The 14349-nt window shown below is 33.5% G+C and overlaps 1 protein-coding gene across 2 annotated transcripts in view; it reads right to left on the bottom strand.

Annotated features, from left to right (window-relative positions):
• The window catches only part of NBEA (neurobeachin), a 672481-nt gene that overhangs the window by 320969 nt on the left and 337163 nt on the right, over window positions 1-14349 (bottom strand). For both annotated transcript variants that reach the window (XM_055317362.1, XM_055317363.1), the window contains exon 35: window positions 13225-13289. In XM_055317362.1, coding sequence (XP_055173337.1) covers window positions 13225-13289 — 65 coding nt within the window. The remainder of the gene's footprint in view (window positions 1-13224; window positions 13290-14349) is intronic.

Below are 14349 nucleotides of genomic sequence, written 5' to 3'. Positions count from 1 at the left end.
AAGACGAATCCCCAAGTATTCTAATATGGGTTTGGTTGCTAGATTAAGTAAGTCAACTTTTATGGTACATATACAAAGTTAATTTTAATTTGTTCACAGGCAAGAAAGGTCAATTTATATCAAATCTCCTACTTTTCTCCTTTCCAATCTCTTCAGTATTGAGTAGCTTAGTTATTTATTCTTCTATGTAGAACCAGTCTCAACAATCTAATACCATCATGGAGGATTTGTATAACTTACTCAACTTATAGTTTAATATGGATTTAGAAAACACTGATATCAGAATAGGATATGTTAAGGTTGTTTTAAGACACATAAACTGAGAAATTAGCATAGAAGAGTGGCTTTTAAACTACGTATCACAGTAAAATATGAGAAATACACTTCATATCATAATCCTATACCCACACAACAAACACTTCAGCAAACAATATTTACCTGAACAGATATATCCAAATTATTTTTTCTATTATTTACTATTACCCATTTTTTCCTATTTCCTATTTTTTGAAAATGCTAATGGCAAACCAATAAACTGATTTCACATGCTACTAATGATAAAATAGTTTCAAAAATACTATTCAGAAGACTCTCTCCTATTAGTGTTAATCCTGGGCCAAGCAATCAAGCTCCTAGCTTAAATTTTGGGATTCCAAGTAAACAGCTTAATGTTGTAATGTCCAGGAGAAGGACAGTCAATGCTAACAGGAACACAAATCTGAAAAAGTAATAGAATAGGACTTGGTGAATTGAGAAATACTAGTTCAAGGTCAGAGATGTGGCAGTAAGTAAAGGAAAGAAGCCTTGCTTCAAGCTATTTTAATCTATTTAACTTCTGATAACAGGAGTAGATACACATGGATTGATGGCATACGAAGAAAATTTGGGGGAAAATTTTGGAAGCAAATGAAGCATATGGCACCATTAGCCACAATATAATACAATGTTGCCAGGAAGAACTGTGTACTTGAGGAGAGTCTCTTTGATTAATTTTCTCAAGTTCTGTGCCCCCTCAATGGCATGGTTCCTTTTCTAAAAGAAAAAGGTTGCAAAGGTATTGCAAATATTATGACTACAAGTCCCAGGAAGAGCTTTCCTGTGGTTAAAGATACAATTTCTTTTCTTTTTTTTTTTTTTTTAAAGATACAATTTCTTATTGCTGAATCTACCAGTAAGAATTCTAGGAGCTACAGAATAATGAAATCTAAAATACATTTCTTTTGGAAAAGAAGGGAGAGAACAAGTAACATAGGACTTTTATTTACTGCTTTGACTGGTAAGTAACACAATACACTAGAAAGCCTCTCAATAGGTCAATTATTACCACCCTATCCTACCACTTGTGTGTGTAATAGTGTTCTGTATAAAATGTGATTGAGCCAGGGAGGGAGTAGTGATACTATCATACTGAGCACACACAAAAACCTATTAGTGATTCTTATGGGATGTGTAAGGTACTCTAGGGTCCTCAACTTCTCTGTCCATAGTCTTCAAAATCCAGCTCAAATGCCACTTAAATAAATAATAATAAAAATAAATGATAATTTCTTGAGTGCCTATTATGTATCAAGAACATTGAGAATTGATTACTTACCAGGCTAGGTACATAAATAATAGGTATCGTTTCATTTGATTCTTACCTCATTTAATATATTATTAGGTAAGCATAATTAGTTCATTACACTGATGAAGAAACTAAGGCTTAGAGAGATTAAGTAACTTGCCCAAAGTCACACAAACAGGCAATTGACTTGTTTGACTTGTTTAGGAAACAATCAATTTGGTGTGGCTTCTGACAGGGTATTCCAGAGATTGAAATACAGAGTAAAGCATTCATTCATTCAATTTCCTGAGGGCCTTCTTTGTGGTAAAGGACAATGAAATATGAAGGTGACATAGGGGTGCTTTAGGAGTGAATGGAGGGATCCTGGATCAGTGTGGGGAGGTAAGAGAGGCCAGATAAGCAAAGGTCTTGCAGGTCATGTTACAGAACTTTGCAAGCAAGGAAGCACTACTTTGGTTCTTTTTTAAATCAGGTTTATTGAGATATAATTTACATATAATAAAATTAACTTTTTAATTGCACATTTTCATGAGTTTTGACAACTGCATATTTTAGGTAGGGACTGCTGCAACCAAGAACATTTCCATCACCCAAATATGTTCCTTTGTGCTCTTCTCCTGCCATCCATAGCAAGTACTGAAATGTTTTCTGTCCCTCTAATTTTGTCTTTTCCATAATATCATGTTAATGGAATCACATAGCATATATTTTTAAAAGATTTTATTTATTCATGAGAGACACACAGAGAGAGGCAGAGACACAGGCAGTGAGAGAAGCAGGTTCCCCGCAAGGAGCTCGATGTGGGACTCAATCCCGGGACCAGAATCATGCCCTGAGCCAAAGGCAGACACTCAACCACTTGAGCCACTCAGGCATCCCTCACAGAGCATATTTTTGCTGTTTGGCTTTTTTAGCTTCACAAAATACTTTTAAGTTCCATATATATTGTGCATATTGGTAGCTCGTAACATTTTGCTGAGTATTATTCAATATAATGCTATATCATAGTTTATCCATTTACATATGGATATTGTTTTTTTTTCTAATGTTTGGCTATTATAAATAAAGCTGCTATGAACATTCACATACTGGTCTTAGTGTGGACTAATATTTTCATTTTTCTTGGGAAATTATGTAAACTTAGAATTACTGGGTCAAATGATTAAGTGTAGGTTAACCTTGTAAGATACTAATAAAATTTTCCAAGTGGATGTACCATTTTGCATTCCTACCAGCAAGCTACAATCAGTGCCTCCACATTCTCCTCAATGCTTAGTATTGCCAATCTACTGAATTGTATCAATTACAGAATTGTAATATGCATAATGCTTTTTCACTAGGTTTAAAATGAAATTTCTCAAATGAATAATGATGTGGAGCATAGTTTTATATGCTGATTGGCCATCCATGTATCTTCTTTGTTATTGTGTTGTTCAAAACATTTGCCCGATTTATACTGGCAAGTTTGTTGTTTTGTAATTGAGTTTTAAGATCATCTTTCTTCCCTTCCATTGATATATCTTTACCCCAATCCTCCAACTCTGTTCATTTTTTATTTGCTTTGACTATCATAGATCCTTTGTATTTTCACAGAAATTTAAAAAATCAGCTTGCTAATTTCTACCAAAAAAAAAACCCCAAAATCGCCTGCTGGAATTTTGATTGATTAGTCTGGGGAAAACTAACATCTTAATCATGTTAGGTCTTCTGATCCATGAATATGGATTTCTGCATTTCTTTATTGTTAATTTTTACAGACATATTTTGTAGTGTTTTTTTTGTAGTTTTTATCACACAGATCTTTCATAAATTTTATTAAGTAAAACCCTAAGTAGCTCTTGTTTTTGATACTATTATAATGGTTTTGCTTTATTTAAGCTTCCAATATTTTACATATATTATAAATGTTATTATAATTGATTTTCAAATGCTGATCACGTATCATGTAACTTTGCTAAATTCACTTATTATAGTACCTTTTCTCAGCCATCTTAGAATTTTATACTGGCCTTATTGAACTGGCTATGACCTCCAGCCCAATACTGAACAAAAATGGTGAGAACATCCTTGCCTTGCTTTTGATCTAGTGGGAAAGCATTTAGTCTTTCAAAATTAAGTAGGATGTTAGTTGTATGCTTTTTGTAGATAGCATTCATTACATTGAGGGAGTTTAATTTCTAGTTTACTGAGAGTTTTATTATGAATATATGTTGAATTTTTTAAATGTTTCCTTTATGTCTATTAAAATATCCATACATATTTTTTCTTTTTTAATCTGTTGATACTGCATATTACACTGATAGATATTTTTTAATATTAAACCAACTCTGCACTGTTGGGATAAACATTTCTTACTTATGGTGTAATCCTTTTCATATATTTCTAGATTTGATTTGTCAACTTTTACAAAGGTAATATTAATATTGCGCCTATGCTTATGATGGATACTAATCTGTAATTTTATTTCTTGTAATTGTTATTGTTATCAGGGTGATGAAATCTCCCTGTAATATATTGCCTGCTCTTCCTCTTCTATTTTTGGGAGACTGAATATAATTGGTATTAGTTTTTCCTTAAATATTTGCTAGAAATATTAAATCATTTTTTAGTATCAATCTACTTTAAGTAAGTTAAGTCTATTGTTTTCCTTTGTGCTAAGAATGAAAAAAATCTAGACTTTGAATAAAGGAATGTTTTGAAGTCTGATTCGTAAGTAGGAGTAGTGGTTTTTTAAAAAACTATGTGAACATTTAATATATGCAAACATAAACAATGAACTTTTCCTTATTCCTCTTCCAGCTTGGGCTATGACTCTTTATGACAACATATCATAAAATAAGTATTCTGTTTTTTAAATATAGACAAATTGTTGTCTATACAACAATAGCTAAAGAATATAGTTTATGTGCTCTCACTTTACCGAAATGAAAAATAATGAGCCTATACTCAACACTTCAATTCCCTTGGCACCTTAGGAAGAGCTTCTAGACTAAAATCTATAGCCTGGCCCATGGCTATCCTCTTATCTCCCTTGCTCATTCTATTCCTTCATCTCACCTTTAACCTTTAGTGTATCCTTAGACTGGACATATAGATTGTATCTTCATGTTAGTTTAGGCCCACTGGCAACCTGTTACTTTACGCGTCTAGCTGTTATTTAAATAAACAGGAGCCACAAATGCCGATTCTAGGCTCCTGTGTTGCCAAGTTATGTCAGAATGGTATAGAAACTGAATCAAAGTTTCTTTCCTATAAAGATATGGATCATCTGACTTTGACTGGCATTTGCTTGCAATAAGTAAAGAAAAGCAACAAAAATTAATGTCTTTAAAAAATAAGAAAGCAGGAAATAAGGCATATAAATGAATATACTAAAAATCGAGGACTCTTGTGCCTTTCTTTTGTCTTTTAATAAAAAGAACTGTGAGTGTTTTATGAATTATTACTTAACTTTTACCAAAATTAAAATAATACTGCCTAGGAAGAAAATATATTTAAAGTTGTCCTCAAAAGACAAAAAGAATCTCAGTATATATTTATACATGCAGACATATTTTAAACATGGTTAAAATTAATTCAAATAAAATTTATGATCATTAAATTCTAAATTTATTTTCTTATTCCTTGAAATCTAACCATTATTAGATAGGTTGCTTATCTTAGTTTTGGGTAAACAATGTTTTATTTATAATCAACATCTAATGTTAAGTCTATAAATTAGCAATACGCTTAAGATCTATACAATTAATTTTGTTAAAGTACAAAAATTTCCCCCCTCATTCATTAACAAAACTCACAATAATTTAAAAATTTATTACGTGAGTAAAATGAATAACAAGGTAGAAAGGAAAAGGTATAGATTAGGTTGGGAACTTCTGTTTTCCAGAAGTTTTCAGGGATTCTTGGTTCAAAATTAAACCAGAGTCTCAACTCTATGAAAAAAAGCTTATCTTACAGTTTTGGAAGTTACTGTTTTTTTTTTTAAATACAGGTTTTTGCCAAATCAAAGACACAAAACAAACAGATAAACTCAAAGTTTTTGCTTTATTAAATAAGTCAAACTAAAGCTTGCTGGTTTAATTTATAAATAGCATTTGTTAATAAATAAGATATTCAAGTCAGGGCCATATAATCACTAAAGAATTATGCTTAGTTGCAATATCCTTTTCCTTTTCAAAACAATAGAAATGCAAGCTATATATTTTTCACTATTTTAAAGAACAAAATGAAAATTGGAATCTTAGGAATCTTAAGTTAAATTCAGTACTAAAAACAAATACACACTGGCTTTTTATGTATATTCATTAATATTATATCTTATATGCTTTCAAAAGAGGGATAAAGATTTATTTTAGGCAAATGATTAATTTATTTCAAAGGATCACTCAAATTCCATAATTTAAAAAAGTCTTTCCTATTTGCTTTATAGTTCAATTCATATTTTAATAATTTAAAATCCAATTATTATTGCCAAGATATTATAGGCAATTTTACATCCCATTAACCTTGCTTTGTTTTAATTATAAAGATCCTTTGTTAGATTCATTTAAATGATCCAGCTTATAATTTCAGCCTGTCCTAGGGAGTACTTTAGTTCAGCTGCACATTTATCAACTGTTTTTGTCCTGTTAATTGTAGACAACTGCACAATTGCTTTCTCTACCTATGATTGATGAATTATATTCATGAGTATAGCTGTTAAGGATAAACATTTATAACAATTTCCACTTAAAGATTTTTAACTTCAGTCCCACAAGGACAAATTAAAGACTGATATTCTAATGACAAAGAAAAAGTGTTTTTTATATGCTTCATTTTCAATCATTAGAAAAAGTTAGGGAAAAGGCTGTATGTCCATGCAAATGAGATAAGAGTGTAATTAAAGACTCTAAAACGAATCTAATTTGTCATTAGCACATAGTAGGCCTCAACAAATAGAAGCTAGATAAATGGGAGTAATGTGCCTTTACTGTAACTACATCCCAACTACCTCTATATGATCCTTTTGTGATCTGAAACTCCCAAGTTCAAATTTATGAAAGACAAAGGTCTAAACTGAAAGGAAATGAAGCAATCTAAACGTGAGGGTCAGCAAAATTCTGAATATACATTATAACTAATGACAACAACAAAGCTTCTATTTTTAAAAGTCTATATTACAGCAGTTATAATAAATATGTTACTTCCAACCTTCAGAGTAAATGCACAAGAAAGGTGTTACACTCTTCCACAGATGTGAAACTATGTCAGAAGGAGATTATGTTACATGATTAGAGTCTGACGGTTTATCAATACAAGAACTGGTATTTGAACTCTGCACAAATGATATACATATATGTAATGTGCTATAATAGGCACTGTAGAAAGAGCCCCAAGAAGCACATGATGAATAAACAGGCCCTGCACTAACTGGAAGGTGCTATGAGAACACGGGAAGGCACCTAATCTGGACTAGGGATGGGAGAGGGTTTTGGTGCTCAGTGAAGAGGTTATTTTCTCTGAAGTATGAGAGGCAAATGTCTGAAAACAAATGTCCATTTTCTTTGTACTGTGGACTGCTGGGAAAAACATTCCAGTATCAAGGATGGCAATTCCATCTGGTTCCCCAACATTCTGGCTGGAGACCTAGTTTTTCTGCCTGTTTTCTCCCCTGTTCTTCTACAGTGGCTAATTTCAAACCTCTCTTCTCTTCTCAAATAGGACACCCACCTCTTCAAATTTCCTTTTTTCTCAATCAATGGTCCTTCCTGTCACTTTATAGAGAAAATAGAAGGTATCATAAACAAACAAACAAACAAAAACAAACAAACAAAAAACCTCTGAGTCCTGCTGCCAATTTAACTGTCCGCCTCCTTTCTCGGTGCTCTTCCACAAGAGGCCAATCCCGGCACCTCTGTCTCACCTCTCTCAGAGTATTCAGTGAGCGTTTAAAAATACTCAAGTCTGGGACGCCTGGGTGGCTCAGTGGTTGAGCATCTGCCTTCATCTCAGGGCATGATCCCGGGGTTCTGGGATGGGTCCCACATCAGGCTCCTTGCAGGGAGCCTGCTTCTCTCTCTGCCTATGTCTCTGCCTCTCTCTCTGTGTGTGTCTCTCAGAATAAATAAAATCTTTAAAAAAAGTTTTTTTAAATAAAAATACTCAAGTCCTTCCTTCTAAAAAATAACGTGCCCCACCCCCCAACTGTGCCAAAAATCCATCTCCAGCAACCATCCCATCTTTTCCATTCTTGGCCAAACTCCTTAGAACTGGTGTACTTGCTGGCTATACTCAACTCCTTAGCTCATTCCTCAGCTCAGAACAGCCCTAGTTCCTGCCCCTAGTTCTCTCATTAAACCACTGCTTTCTCAGAAGACATTCCATAAATTATCTGCTCCTATAGTACCCTCGACTTTGGCACATTTATTTTATCAGTAATTGTAAGACTGTTGTCCCCATGAGACTGTCAACTCTCTTACAGAAGGGCCCAGGTCTACACCCAGCATCTTTAGCACACAGGTACATGTGAATAAAATCAACACTAACATTCTGGTCACTGAATCCAGTGGTCCTTTTCTTTTGTTACCTGCTCCTTCTTTCTCAAACATTCTAGTCACCATTCTTTTCTTTAATCCCTCAACAAAGTAATAAAAATTGTGAATTACTTGTTGGGTATTATTCCAGAAACCAGGAATGTATCAGTAAAGAGGACACAAGTTCTTAAAGAAAGTACATTTTGGTGGGGAAGATCGATATAAGCAATGAAAATAATTTGAGATGATGTTATTAAATGTTAAAACAGAGTCATGTGATGGAAGTGTGGTAACTGTAAGAAGGTGAAGGGAGCCTCTCTGAGAGGGTGGCATTTAAGCTGATTCCTAATGACAGAAAACAGACAATGATGTACAGCTGTGGGGAAAGAGGACTTCCCAGCAGAAACAACAGTAAAGTGGCCTCAGGGTCTCTGCTCCCTCTACACAGGCTCCCTGAGAATCATATCTTCGTTCTTATCTACCATTTACCACATACAAGCTAAGGACTGCTAAATCCAAATCCCCATTCTACTTGTCTCTTTGGAGAGGTAGAGATCCAAATTCAAGATGTCTATTTAAGATTTCCACTCAGAGATTTCACAGGTGCTACAAAATCAGTGTGGCCAAAGGTGAAACCATCTCCCATCCAGCCCATGTTCTTCCTTATGTAACGCCCTAAGTAAATTATACTTAGAGTTAATAAATCATCTAGCTTTATTTTTTTTAAAAAATTGTATTTATTTATTCATGAGACACACACACACACACACACACACACACACACACACACACACAGAGGCAGAGACACAGGCAGAGGGAAAAGCGAGCTCCACGCAGGGAGCCCGACCTGGGACCCGATCCTGGGTCTCCAGGATAAGGCCTTGGGTTGAAGGCAGCGCTAAACCGCTGAGCCACCTGGGCTGCCCACCATCTGGCTTTAAAGCCAGAGATCAGGTTATCTTTAATCTATTCTTTTCCCTCTTATAAGTCAATCTATCAGCAATTCTCTAGACTTAATTTCCAAAGGACACTTTAAATCTGTCCACTTCTTTCTTCTTCATAGCCACTATTAGTCTATGACACCATCATCTTCAGTGAGATCACTGAACTTCAGATTAGATTCAGACTAGAGCCCCTAAAGTCCATTTGTCACAGAAATCACACAGCAGATTATGCCTGTCTTCAATTATATCACAGCACCCTTAGCATAGTTTATAAACCCCTTCATGGCATGACTTCTGCCAGTGATCCTTGCCAGGGAGGGATGACTTTGCCTCTAAGTGGCTGGTATACAACAGGCACTTAAATAGCTCTTGACTGACTAACAAGAGCTATCCAGCAACATGTTTTGCTAACTCTTGCTTCCAGGCTTTGATATCACACTATTCCCTTGGCCCAGAATTTTATTCCTCTATTTTTTCTCTTTTACCTAGCTATCTCTAACCATCTCTCAGTTTTCAATTAAGATGGCATTCTATTTGGATATACTTTACTTTTGAACCTCCTGTGTTTTTAGTTTTTTGTGTTTTGCTAATTTTATTGACTATTTTTAGAGCAATTTTAGGTTCACAGCAACTTTGAGTAGAAGATACAGACTTCCCAGGTATCCCTTCCTCACACACAGGCTCTCCTTCATTATCACCATCCCCCACCAGAGTGGTACATTAATTTCAAATGATGAATCTACCTAAACATAGTATAATTACCTAAGGTCCATTGGTTTACATTAGGGCCCACTCTTGGTATTGTACATCCTATGGGTTTTGAGAAATATATAATGACATGTATCCACAATTAGATTCACTGGCCTAAAAATCCTCTGTGCTCTGCCTATTTATGCCAACCACTGGCAACTACTAATCTTTTTACTGCCTCCATAGTCTTTTGCCTTTTCAAGAATGTCATATAGTTGGAATCATATAGTATGTAGCCTTTTTAGATTGGTTTCTTCTACTTAGTAATATGCAATTAAGGTTTCTCTAGGTCTTTTCATGGCTTGACTGCACATTTATTTTTTAAAAGATTTAATTATTTGACAAAGAGAGCGAGAGAGCACAAGTGGGGGGTGTGGCAGAGGGAGAGGGAGAAGTAGGGAGGGAGTCCCATGTGGGGCTCGATATCAGGACTTTGAGATCAAGACCAGAGCTGAAGGCAGATGCTTAAGTGACTGAGCCATCCAGACACCCAGACAGCTCCTTTCTTATTATCAATAATAATAAATATTCCATTGGCTATAGCACATGAATACTGGGTATCTCACTCATCATCCACTGAAGGATATCTTGGTTGCTTCCAAGTTTTGGTTATGAATAAGGTGGCTATCAACATCTGTGTGCAGGTTTTTATATGAACATAAGTTTTCAACTCTTTTGAGTAGATACAGGGAGAATGTTTGCTAGATTTGCAGTAAGAATATGTTTAGTTTTATAAAAAACTCCACAACCTATTTTGCAAAGTGGCTGTACCATTCTGTATCCTGACCATCAATGAATGGTTCCTGTTGTCCTATATCCTTGTCAGCACTTGGGATTGTCGGTGTTCCAGATTTTGGCCATTCTAGTAAGTGTGTAGTAGTATCTCCTTGTTGGTTTGATTTGCATTTCTCTGAAGACCTATAGTGACAGACTCTTTTCCTAAACTTAATCACCATATGCAGATCTTCTTTGCTGAGGTGTCTATTAAGGACTTTGCCTCATTTTTTTTAAACCAGGTTGTTTATTTTCTTATTTTTGAATTTTAAGAGTTCTTCGTATATTTTAGGGAATAGTCCTTTATCAGAAGTGTCTTTTGCAAACATTTTCTTCCAGTCTGTGGCTTGTCTTTTCATTCTTTTGACCCAACTTTTATAGAAGTCCTTAATTTTAATTTAGTCCAGATTACCAACTCTTTCTTTCATGAATCATTGTCTTTGTTATTTTATTTAAAAAGTCATCACCAAACCCAAAGTCATCTCTTTTTTCTCCTATCTTACCTTCTATGTGTTCTATAGTTTTGCATTTTACATTCAGATCTCTGATCCATTTTGAGTTAATTTTTTGTGAAGAGTATAAAGTCTGTGTCTAATTTATTTATTTATTTTTTGCATGTGGATGTCCAGCACCATTCATTGAAAAGGGCATTTTTATTCTATTGTATTGGCTTTTCATGGACACATTTTTTGAAAACCCTGAGAGTCCTACCACCTGGAGAATATGCTCAGTCTAGATTAAATGTCCTGTCTTACACTTGTACTAATACCTATACCATCTCTATCACAGCATCCTTATAATATTGTATGTGTTATTTGAATATTTGTCCATCTCCAAAAATTCAGAGCAATTTTTGTCTTATTCATTTCTCTATTCTCATCTCCTATATTCATATTTGGTACAGGGTAAGCAATGAATAGACATTTGCTGTACTAATGTACACATGATCTGTTCTTTCATATTTATAGCTAGTCATGTTTTGATTTTTGTTCCAAAATCATCTTTACCGGAGGAACAACTGGTATGAAAAATAAAAACAAAAATCTAGAATGGCACAAAGAACATTATGGTGAGCATTTTGAAGATTTTTATGGACTAGAATTCTAAAAAAAATTATGACTATTTTCTATGATTCCAACTCTTTTCCTAAAACAAAACAAAATGAACTCCAAACTCTACCATTGAACAATAAAAATAATACCAGAAGATAAAACCTCTGGTATTAACAAATTCTCCCCCTTTCCTTTTCTAAGACCATAGCTATAATCTTAAGTGCTGAAGATTTAGAGTTATCGATGACAAGATAATTTTTGTTTTTATCCTTTACAGTTGAAAGAAATTGATAAAATTAGCAAGTATGTGAATTGAGAAATTTCTATAACTGATATGAAAATGAACAGTCCGGGCAAATTTTTTTTTTTTTTTTTGTTTCTCACCACCTTAAGATGGATAAGTAAAAAAAAAAAAAAAAAAGATGGATAATAAGTATTATCAATTCTTATCACAAAAAAGTTTTATAAAAAGTATAGTATGTTATTATTATTAAAGTCAGTATTTCTGTTACAAAAGAAAACTGATATTCTGATATTCTGCATCTTTTGCTTTGCAGTGAATGTAAATTTATTTAGACTTTTAGAGTTGTATTATTATGATTAAAAATAATTCAGTCATAGAATATGTAAATGAAAAATATACAATAAAATGAATTATTATAAAGATGTTATGTTGCTGAATTATTATAATAAACTGATGGAAAAAACTAATACTAAAAAGGAATACTAAACTGCATTTAAGTTAATTTTTTTAAAATAGGTTTCTATACCACATATAAATTAATTTTCGAGGAATATCCTATAAAATATTTTTTCATGACACCTCCCTTAATAAAGAGAGGTTTTATATACAGTAAGTATTTTCCCCTTATCAATTTAATTATAGTTTCAAGTAAGAAATAAATGAATTATATCAAGTATTCAGTTATTATTTTCCAAAGAATACACTAAATCATAGAAAAGATATTGTAAAGGATGGAGGTTGTTGGCTAACTGAAGCTATACATCTCAAAATGGTGACAGTTAACATCTGTCTCAATGTATCCACTGCCAATAATGTATTGGAAAAATCACAGTGAACCACCTTTTATCATAAAGTGATAAATACAATAATGTGCTCAAACATAAGTTTACTTACAGCATTATTTTAACAATGGGATATATAAATTCCTAACCTGATTGTTCTACTTCCCATATTTAACATTCTTCACATTTTCAGTTGGACATCAGAGAGCACGATGTTCAGATAAAACTACTTCACAAGAACTGAGATGGGCTGAGGGAGTAAGCACTGAGTACGATTCTAAAAACAGATGGAGCGGCAGATGGGCCTGCAGACTGGGTTCACTTGATCTGTGTTAAACAACTTTACTACCCAGGATGATGTGGCTCAAATCTCACAAAATCCTTATAAAGTTTGTTCCTTTATTTCATATATGCTTTCCCCTGCCTTAAAATAAGTATGATTAATATCTTAAACTTTGTTCCTTTTAAGTTTAATGACCTGTGTGATAAATTATTTAACTCAAATATATTTTCTTACCCATTTTTGGAACAGATGGTAGGAGAACAGTTGCCTAGTAGAATAAAATGTACACTAATTGTCTAAGAATTGTAAAATTAATTACCTTCCTTCATTGATGAGTTCAATAAATGCAAGTCCTGCATTCTTCTGAATAGAATTTTGCCATTCCTAAAAGAAGAAACCAAATCAAGTATAAGAAAAAATAAGCATGTAAACAAAACTAACATGTGGTTTAAGGATCATGTCAATGTTGTTAACAAGTCACACATGGTATGATTTCCAAGTCTTTGAAAAATATTTTTAAGAACTCTTATTTTGTATGAGATCAAATTTTTAAAAGTAGCTCTGGATTACTTAGTTTAGAAGGTGCTTTTGAATTCCCAGGTAAATTTCAGGCTTGATGAAGACTGAGAAAGAAAGTGAGACACAGGTATAGAAGGCTCTCAGAGCAAAGTCACCTTCTCAAAGAAAACAAATAACTAGTAATGCAAATACACAAGGACTAAAAATATCTGGGATAGAAAACATAAGCCCTGAATATAGGGATTTTTCACTGAGATCGTAAAATGAAAATCAGAAATATATACAACATAATTAAATTGATTTGGATCTTAAATGTTCTAGTTACATGTGCATTCCAAGTGACTGAAAAATAGGTACAAACATTACAAATAAATTCTTTTGAATTTGTAAAAAAAAAAGGGGGGGGAGAAAACAATATTAAAACTATGTCCAAATGTAATCTCCCTTTGTTAATCCACAATGTCATCACTATAAATTTGTGATTGTTAAACAGTGTTTCGGATTAGGGAAGTATATTGCCTATTTTATGCCCTTTCTATGGCATATTTAAAACATGCCTTAACGAATTTTTTTGAAGGGATATTTGTTTATTCTAGTAATTTCAATTTTTTGCTTTTTCATGATAAATTGTATTTTTTGGATTAAAAATCATACCCCTTTCAATAGTACTAAAAATAAATGCTTCTTTAATACGTTTTATAAAAAATCCTTATTGATCACTCACATCACTCATCTATAGTTTTTTTTCCCCTGTGATTTTCCTACAAATGAATTGCTACACACCAAGGTAGTCAGCTGTCTTACCACAAATTCAGCTTCACAAAAAACAGTCTCCAGGTCAACCCTTCCTTCAATTCTTGATCATATTGCCTTTCTAAAGCTTTGCATACATGCTGGGAATAAATGTGGTCCCCAAAAGTAGGTA

The sequence above is a fragment of the Nyctereutes procyonoides genome, unplaced genomic scaffold (genome assembly GCF_905146905.1).
Source record: "Nyctereutes procyonoides isolate TBG_1078 unplaced genomic scaffold, NYPRO_anot_genome, whole genome shotgun sequence".
In the NCBI taxonomy this organism is placed as follows: Eukaryota; Metazoa; Chordata; class Mammalia; order Carnivora; family Canidae; genus Nyctereutes; species Nyctereutes procyonoides.
The sequence above is the reverse complement of the archived record's forward strand: the minus strand, read 5'-3'. Positions and strand labels throughout refer to the sequence as shown.